Raw genomic sequence first — 9939 nt, 5'->3', positions numbered from 1 at the left:
ACAGGCTTACTCCTTGGAAGGAAAGTTATGACCAACCTAGACAGCATATTAAAAAGCAGAGACATTACTTTGCCAACAAAGGTCCATCTAGTCAAGGCTATGGTTTTTCCAGTGGTCATGTATGGATGTGAGAGTTGGACAATAAAGAAAGCTGAACGCCGAAGAACTGATGCTTTTGAACTGTGGTGTTGGAGAAGACTCTTGAGAGTCCCTTGGACTGCAAGGAGATCCAACTAGTCCATTCTAAAGGAGATCAGTCCTGGGTGTTCATTGGAAGGATTGATGTTGAAGCTGAAACTCCAGTACTTTGGCCACCTCATGAAAAGAGCCGAATTATTTGAAAAGACCCTGATGCTGGGAAAGATTGAGGGCAGGAGGAGCAGGGGACGACAGAGAATGAGGTGGTTGGATGGCATCACTGACTCGATGGACATGGGTTTGGATGGACTCCGGGAGTTGGTGATGGAGGGAGGCCTGGCGTGCTGCGGTTCATGGGGTCGCAAAGAGTCGGACATGACTGAGTGACTGAACTGAACTGAATCCTTATCCTAAGGGAATCATCCTTCCTTCAGATATAGGGATAGTTTTAGTTGAATTTTACAGTCACATTTCTGCTTCAGTAGATAAATGTCTTGCTTTGACAGATTAATTCCTGAATGACGTCTTGTTTCTAACTTTGGGGGAAGAAAGTAGGGGTAATGAGAAACACACACATACACACACCCTACTCTGGGCTGTACTGATTTAAGTCTCTGAATTGCTATGCCTGGCATTGTCCACTTTCTGTCAACTTATCTTACTAGACTTGTGATTAAAGCAAGGTTTTGCCATTCACCATTTCTTCTGTCTCTTCAGCTTGCCATGTCTCTTTCCCTGAAAGCACCAGGACAGAAACCATACATATAGCTGTGTTTTAAAGCAGCCTACTTCTATAGCTCTTGACTGGAATGCTGACTAGCAATGGGCATGCAGCCCTATGAGTTCTGCTGCAAGTAACTCAGATTATACCAGAAACTGTTCCTTTAAGAAGTCAGGATCTCATTCAGAGCAAACCATTTGTAAACATTTAAAACAGGAAACTGGACAAAGATTTTAAACAAAGATACGAAAAGTTTCTAGCATCATCACTCACTCTCTTAGAAGAAGGATCACAACCCTTACATTAAATCTCTTTAAACAGAGAAGAGAGAAGTTGATATGTAAATCATCAACCACTGGAGAAAACATACAGACTTCCAAAGTATCATTTTTCTATGATTTAAAATCTTTAAATGCTTTGTTATTGCTTCAGTATCTATGCATAAACATCAGGATCACAAATACCCACTATGGTTCATACACACATTTGGTTTGTATATTAGATTTCTGTGTTTCTACTCTTCTTAATACACTCAAATCTCATTTCTGAAACATGTCTATTGCATTACTAGAAGTGGTTATATATTCAGGTTTTCAATCAACTGGTTTGCTTGTTTGGGTTGACTATAAATTTGTTGACATATATTGATGATTCCTCATTTTCTTGCCCAGGGATCATTTCTTCTACTCATTTATTTTCAATCTAACTTTCTTATTTGACAGTATCCTGTGAGCAGCATAACGGAGCACTCCAAGCTCATAAGGAATGGTGTAAACTAATTAGCAGATTTTATGATGGAGACTATTCCCCTCCCACTTGATCATCCTGTCTGGATAGTGAACTTTGTGAAAACATCCAGCTCTAGCTACACTAAGGCAACAGTACCACTCAGACAAGCTCTCATTTTGCCCTTAAACTTCAGTTCTTAATTGTGGACATGGTACAAATTCAGAAAAAAAAAAACAAAAAAACAAAAAACAGTATGGGGTGAGGGACAGTGTTAAAAATAAAATAGCCTTAAAAATGAATCTGAGTTAAGAAAATCTTGATCTTCTTTTCTTCATCTACTTTTGTAACTGACAGAAAAAAAAAAATAGCCCTAATAAGATGTGTTTGAATAAGACTACGACTGAAATCACAGTATATACGTGAAATGTAGGGAAGTTACAGAAAATTCCCCTACATGCAGGTATGCAGAAGCACTGAAGAGTTACTAACGAACACTAAATAGAATGTTGAATAGTTTGTTATGGGGAGAAGATCCAGAAATAAGAGTGTAAATCAGTGCTGGTTCATTACATCAGCAGTGAGGCTGGCAAACCCCACTGCTAAAGTCATCTTTCAGCAGCAGGTGTGCAGTTTGTCCACTCTGGCTTATAGCCTCCTGGCCAAGGCACAGGATGAGTCCAGTCTTCATGGCTTCATGAATGACCACAAGCCCTCTCAAGATGTATCCAAATTCTGCTGTCATCCTGCTTCCATTTTGGTCACATACTCCCATGTTGGAAATCTGACTCCACACTATCCATTTCAATTTGGGTGTTGTTTGCTTCCTGCAGGCACTATTTGTTACCAAAAACACCACGGGAACTTAGAAGAATGGAAGAAACCAAAAGAGAAATTTCTATATGTGTCTTTTCTATGAAAGTGGTCCTTGCAGTTTAATAGTAATTATCAAAGTAGAAATATTACAATGCAAACAAAAGATCACCTAAATAGGTAAAGAGACACAGATGTAAAACAAAGGAATGTCTAAAATGCCATCGCCAGTCTCTTCGGCATTCTTTGTGTATGCAATTTGAAATATTACCCTTATACCTATGTTCATAAATATCCCTATACAAGAAAGCACATAACATATTTAACAATTTACTTCAAACTTTAATAGTTTTCAGATGATAACCTAGGTATTAAAATTTAAAGGTATTTTATAGCTCTGCTTAAACATAAATAATACATTTGTCTACTTCACTAATACTTAAGGTACATTTTTTTTTCTCACGATGAATATAGTCATCCTCTATGATGGACAGTAAGGGGCTTCCCCAGTGGCTCAGTGGTAAAGAATATGCCTGCAGTGCAGGAGCTGCAGGAGACCCAGGTTTGATCTCAAAGTTATGAAGATTCCTTGGAGGAGGAAACAGCAACCCACTCCAGTGTTCTTGCCTGGAGAATCCCATGGACAGAGGAGCCTGGCAGGTTCATGGGGTCACAAAGAGTCAAGATTCAACTGAAGTGACCTAGCACGCACACATGATGGACAGTAAAAAATTATAAGAATGCACTATAATAAGAGAAAAGCTATACCCCTATATAGAAATGGTAGGAGATAATCTATTTCATAAAAATAGTAATTTATTCTCAATCTTCCATCACTGGAAAAACCCATACTGCTGACCAATTACTGTGGTCCTGGTGAAAAGCATTATTATTTTTATACTTTGGGGGCCATGCAACATGGCATATGGGATCTTAGCTTCCTGAACAGGGATCAAACCTGTGCCCCTTGCATTGGAAGCTTGGAGTCTCAACCACTGGACCACCAGGGAAGTGAAAAGTCAAGAGACTTACGTTTCTCATACTTTAGGCAAGGATCTTAAAGTATATCAGGTCTCAGGTTATAGAAGAAACTCAAAAAAGGCAAAACTTTACATTATAAAATGAACATATAAAGAATCAAAAGACTGCTTAGAGACGGTATTACCAACAGGAAGCAAATGTTTAAACTAACAAAGGTCAGGAAAAATATTTACTATCTTTATAGAAATATGAGAAAACAAGGCTTAATGACGGAGGAAAGGGTTCATTTTAGAACATTTTTTTTCTTTATCGTAAGTTTAAATTTCACATGACATTGCAAACATAGGCCAAGTATTATGAATTAGAATATACTCACAGCATTTAGAAATACTGTGTTAGGATCTACATAAGTGATTCTGAAATAACATTTGCTCTTTCAATAGCATTATTTAGGCAATAAGAAAATGTGCAGGTGCTAGGAAAATTCATGTTCACTGTAGATGAAAAAAGCCTGAAAGAATACATTTGTTGAAATTTGCATTTGGTTTGGAAAACTTCTGTTTAACAACTGAACACAGCCATATTTTAACTTTTAAGCTCCCACATGGAGTGTCAAGGCACTGCAGCAATTTACTTTTACGGACATTATGCAGGGTTTTGAAATTCACAAAATAGGATATTTCTTCCTGAATTATTTTATGATCAATTTACTGTCTCTACACAAGGAAAGTTAAAGCTGTCTGACAACTCATAGAAACATTACTGGCTCTTAAAGATGTAGGAAATTACATAAAAGCATGAAAAGCACTGGGTAATTTTGCAGTTTCATCTCTAAACACAATTGTAAAGACATCTGTCTTTCAGTTCTTTCTCAGTCTTTCTTCTGAAGCATGGCCTTTTAATTCTTGCCCTTTTAAATATTTTTTGTCTACTGTAGCTTTGCTTCTTAATATCCTGGTTGATCTTACCAGGCTAAAAAGTATTTACAGGGGATGTTGCTTTTATCTGTATTCACAGAGAATGCTAACAAATTAGAAGAAAGTGCCAGAGAACACCACATACCGTGCCCAGAACACTACAATGGCTTCTGCATGCACGGGAAATGTGAACATTCTATCAATATGCAGGAGCCATCTTGCAGGTAAGGTTTTCACCCTTTAACTTTTACACGCATAAAGTAAAAATATAGAAACTAAATTCTGGATGGCATTCTGCCTGAGTGGGTGATCAGCAGCCACACTTTTCTCTGCCTCTCCTACACACATACACACACACAAGAAAACAATATCTGTGTACCTTCCATACCCAAGTACTATGTAACACATCATTATATACACTCTGCTGGTAGAATTTTAAATTATATCTTGGGCATTCCAAGTTCCTTAAAGACACGGCCTCCTCTGGTTCATTCACTATTCTTTCCCATGGATGCAGAGCAGTGCTTGGCACAGATTAGAGACTTGACAAATATTTCTCAAATGACTGAATGAGGCCTTACTCTACGTAAGATAACATGGTTGCTTTGGGTAGGTCATCTTTTCCAAAATAATGGCATATACAAGTGGCAAATGGTGAAATAGTTTGCATATTGCTATACAGGGAAAGGATTATCGCTCTCTTTTTCTCTTCCCTCCCTTCTCCCCCTTCCCTTTTCATCTTTTTCCCTTCCTTCTTTTTCTTCATCTTATCCTTCTTTCTTCCTTCCTTCCTCTCTCTCTCTCTTTCTCAAGATCTGTCTTCCTTTCATGTTTTCCGTCACTGAACACACAAGCACCTGCCTTCCAGTAGAACCAGGCCAACTGAGAAGTTGCTCCCGCTGCTCTGTCATTCCCAGCAGAGTTGTCAGTATTAAACCCTTCTGATGCAGAAACCAAAGATCCTAGGATATAGTTATGAAACATTCGAAGTGAGGTTCTAAAATAGTTGCACAAAGTCAATGACAAGTTGATCCGCACTAGTGTTATTCTCGTGTGAGCTGTTTCCTCATTTCATGGTCAATTGCTAATTCTAACACTATCTATCTGAGCTTTCTGATGAGAACTGAGTGACAGAGAGGCAGTCTTCATTCTCAGATGAATACACATGGGCTTGTTTTGCTAAACCTTATTGCCTACATTGTAATTACCTTTTTACTACTGAAATTTGACTCTCTAACATAAGCAGACAACTTTATGACCAGTAAATTAAAGAAATAAGTCTTGCTGTACCTCTGGCCCTAACATTTTTTAACACATTCTAACTGTTGCATAGAGAATGCTTTATCCAAAAAATTAATAAATAGCATTATTTTTTATACTCATGTCATCAGAAACAAGCCTTTTCTCAAGCAATTATGTTGACTTAGGTTAATTAAAGAGCAAGTTAAATAAAATGTAAAGCTCACCTGAAAAAAATAGAAAGAACAGTTATTCCTGTACTTCTATCATCTCCCTCCTATCTTCAAACTCTACTATTATAAGTATAAAAAGAAACCATATATCTTTGAAATGGAAAACAAAAAGAGATCTTATTGAAAATAAGTATTTGAGAAACAAATCTAAAAAGTACTATCTTTTTTTTTTAAGAGCAGGAAAAGGAAACAAAAGGCCCTAATTTCAAAATGAAGAGAAATGGCCATAGGCGAACTATGAAAATGAGTACAGCAGCTTTAGGTAACTGGACGCTATCATTTATTCCAGGTGTGATGCTGGTTATACTGGACAACACTGTGAAAAAAAGGATTACAGTGTACTGTATGTTGTTCCTGGCCCTGTCCGATTTCAGTACGTCTTAATCGCAGCTGTGATTGGAACGATTCAGATTGCCGTCATCTGTGTGGTGGTTCTTTGCATCACAAGGTCAGTAACTATACTCAGTGGTCACCCACATAAAGGAATACATCATTCCTCCTTGTCTGAGTCAGATCACTCTAATTTCAAGTCCGTTTGTGGACTCCGCAACCATCCATTCTCTGGAGTCCTATTTCTTCATCATAACATTTGAATAACCAAATGGAAAGACAATGACTTTCATGCTGGAGTGGTACAAATTATTTTCCTTATTTTTGCATTTTGATGAGGATTATTTATTTTCTAAGCAAAGGCCTTTTCTTTCCTCTTCTAATGTGTAATGCCAGTCTTTGTTTAAATATGCTCTTTCTTTTAACTATAAAAAGTCAGTCTTCAGTCAGACTACTAACAGACTGTTTAAATGACCAGCATTTCCTTACTCAGGCTTCCCTAGTGGCTCAGAAAGTAAAGAATCCATCTGCAATGCAGAAGACCCGGATTCAATCCGTGGGTTGGGAAGATCTCAGCATGCCAAACAAAATCAGAATAGATTTTATAGAAGACCTAGAAAAATATTAAATTATAGCTCTCACTTATAGCACTTATATTTCTAAGTATAACTCTCAGGTATAACCATTTTTAACTTATTTGATACAAACAACAAATACATTTTTATCTTAGCAAAATAACTTTAATCACAAAATTCAAAGAAAGTAATTATAATGAGAATGATCATGTTGCAGTACATGAAAACTTTTGATACAGGGAAACACACAGCAAATTTCACAAGAAGCTTTCATATCAAACCCCAGAACAATTAAACAGTAATTATTTCCTGGAGAGTTGGATTGAGAGAAATACAGAGATCTCATCCAGTTTCAACAGAAAAAGAAAAGAATAATTACTAATCTCTGACACTGGGCTTGGAGTAAAGGACAGAGGCTGGGTAAGTGCTTAACTGCATTAGTATGTAAATTCATGGTAACCAAGAAATAGATTCCAGACCAAATGCATATTATTTATGTCCTGGTCTAACCAGAAATGTTACTGAAGATATTCTGTTCTGATCTGATTTCACTCTGCTCAAGAGAAGAGTTCCAAGGAAGTTTTTCAAGGTTTCTGCCAAATTCACAAGGCATTTAGACTTTCAATCATTTGTGCAGCTCTACAGTAAATCAAAATGTTTCCCAAAAAATTATTTTCAGAAGACAAGAAAATAAAAGTATCATATCTGTAGAAAATAAAAGTCCTAATATATCTCAGTATCTGTATCATGCTATCTTCTTTGAGGACAAGTGTGGCATTTGCTCTTGAAAAAGACAAAATGTGGTTCATAAATCCTTCCCTGGCCTAAAGGCTTAAGGGAAGATCATCGACGGGAGCTCTGTGCTACTCGAAACCGAGTTGAGTTCATCAACTCGACTCTCATGTTTAGATGCCAAGTGAGTCAATGGATTACATTAAAATAGATTCTGGGGAGTGTAAAAATAACTTAAACCAAAAACACTAAGTGTAAAAGAGAAGATAGAATAGCATCTAAAACACAGGAAGCTGTGCCATATTACTCCAAGGGTCTTGAGCCGTCTAATATCTAAGCAATATCAGCATATGAAAAATGAAATTCATATGTAATAGATCTAATCTCAACAATTTGATTTGCTACTTCATGTACTAACAAAAATGCAGAACTTTCAATGCTTGAGCAGATGTTTAAACTAATACAATTATGTAAAGTTTAAAAATAAAATAAAATTTAAAAAAATAATAAAATAAAATAAAATTTGAGCCATTGAGAAAGCAAAAAAAAAAAAAAGTCTTATTAGTCACAGTTTCATTTCCATACATAATAAAAACAACTGGGATACATAGGGTCCTTATCTCCCCAGAAATTGTGTGTCTCTATGTGTGTGTCTGTGTGTGTGTCATATATGTATACACACACACACACACACACATAAATGAATATACATATGAAAACTGTATGAAGAGGGAAAAATTATCCCCATTTTAAAGACAGGCACTCTGAGGTATGAGAAGTCAGCATGTTGCTGAGTGTACACAGGTGAGCAATCAGGGCAGAAATGAAGTCTAGGTCGCCTAATATCAGAGCTTGTGCATTTCATTTTCACTCATACTGCCCCTTTCACTGGTCATGATGTTTGTATTCTGCTATTCAAGACAACCTAAATTGAGCCCCACATTAGGCTGGCTACTTTTTAAGCCACATATCTGTTTTCACCTTCCATGTGAAAACAAAATCTATCTTCTTTTTACTTTTGAGGAATGTGGCTTCCAGCTCCATGTTCATTTTGACAGATCTACTTCCCCCCCAAAATCATATATCTATATACTACATACATTTATTCATATATGAACATATATATGAATATGCATTTTCTGATACTCTATAGGCTATTATAATAGGATTTTATATGAACTCTATATTATTTTTATTTATATCATCAAAGCATTGCTTTATCATAAAAGATCAGAGCTCTTTAAATAATTTGAGTATTAGCTTTTTATAGAAGCTAAATAATCGGTACCAATTTATATCTCTAGCTTATACTATTCACATACAAAAATGATGTTAGGCTGAACCAAAACAATATCCCTTTTCATTACAGATCCTATATTAACAGTTGGCTCATTCTCTGGTTTGATAAGATTTAAACTTTTAGCATTGAAATGTCAATATAACATTCACCCTAGGGACATTTAAAATATAAAGTTATTGAAGACCTTCAACGTGAGGTTAGATGGGCTCACACTTGCTTGATTGCATTGTGCTCAGTCATTCTTTCTGCCTTAATGAGTAAGCAGTTAAGGACTAGGTAAATGTATTCCTCTTGAACTTCCATGTCTGTTCTTTAGTTCTCCTTAATAGACACTTAAAGACAACTACAAGGAGAAGCAAAAACAAACAAAACCAAAAACCTTTTCCAAAATAATTGCAGCTTCTGCTAATAATAAATTCTTACATCTGAAATATTTTAATAATTTGCTTAATCTACAACTTCACTCTGTTTTTGTGGGACTGGACTTCAGGTACTGAACTAAGATTTGTAAACTTTCCAACCTTCTAGGAAATGCCCCCGAAGCAACAGAATTCACAGACAGAAGCAAAATACAGGGCACTACAGTTCAGACAACACAACAAGAGCATCCACGAGGTTAATCTAAAGGGAGCATGTTGCACAGTGGCTGGACTACCGAAAGCTTGGACTACACAATACAGTATTATAGACAAAAGAATAAGACAAGAGATCTACACATGTTGCCTTGCATTTGTGGTAATCTACACCAATGAAAACATGTACTACAGCTATATTTGATTATGTATGGATATATTTGAAATAGTATACATTGTCTTGATGTTTTTTCTGTAATGTAAATAAACTATTTATATCACACAATATAGTTTTTTCTTTCCCATGTATTTGTTATATATAATAAATACTCAGTGATGAGCAAAAATTGGCATTCTTAAATTTGCGGTATCTCATAATTGTAAATATAATCAAGCTAGTACCTTTGTGCAGGTATCAGTATTTTATCTTTCTCCACATCTTGAGACAAAGCATTGGTTTATACAGGACTCAGTGGCTAGGCTTTGAGTGATTCCAAGATCAAGGAAAATGATGGTTATTGGAAAAGAGAAAAAATAATTTACTTTTTATTGAGTGAGGATAAAATATTTCAGATCTTTGAATCATCTCTGTTTCATCAACTCTCTTCCCTGGTCTTCCATTTTCATCCCCAGAGCAGAAAAATCTCTGGCATATAAATTAA

The 9939-nt window shown here is 36.1% G+C and overlaps 1 protein-coding gene across 1 annotated transcript in view; it reads left to right on the top strand.

Annotated features, from left to right (window-relative positions):
- TMEFF2 (transmembrane protein with EGF-like and two follistatin-like domains 2) overlaps positions 1 to 9563 on the top strand; it is a 280288-nt gene extending 270725 nt beyond the window's left edge. The window contains exons 8-10 of the mRNA XM_010860853.1: positions 4397 to 4520; positions 6058 to 6216; positions 9234 to 9563. Coding sequence (XP_010859155.1) covers positions 4397 to 4520; positions 6058 to 6216; positions 9234 to 9330 — 380 coding nt within the window. The 3' untranslated portion in view covers positions 9331 to 9563. The remainder of the gene's footprint in view (positions 1 to 4396; positions 4521 to 6057; positions 6217 to 9233) is intronic.
- The last annotated feature ends 376 nt before the right edge of the window (positions 9564 to 9939 follow it).

Source organism: Bison bison, unplaced genomic scaffold, assembly GCF_000754665.1.
Source record: "Bison bison bison isolate TAMUID 2011002044 unplaced genomic scaffold, Bison_UMD1.0 scf7180017864471, whole genome shotgun sequence".
Classification (NCBI taxonomy): Eukaryota; Metazoa; Chordata; class Mammalia; order Artiodactyla; family Bovidae; genus Bison; species Bison bison.
This window is presented reverse-complemented; position numbering and strand designations above follow the sequence as displayed.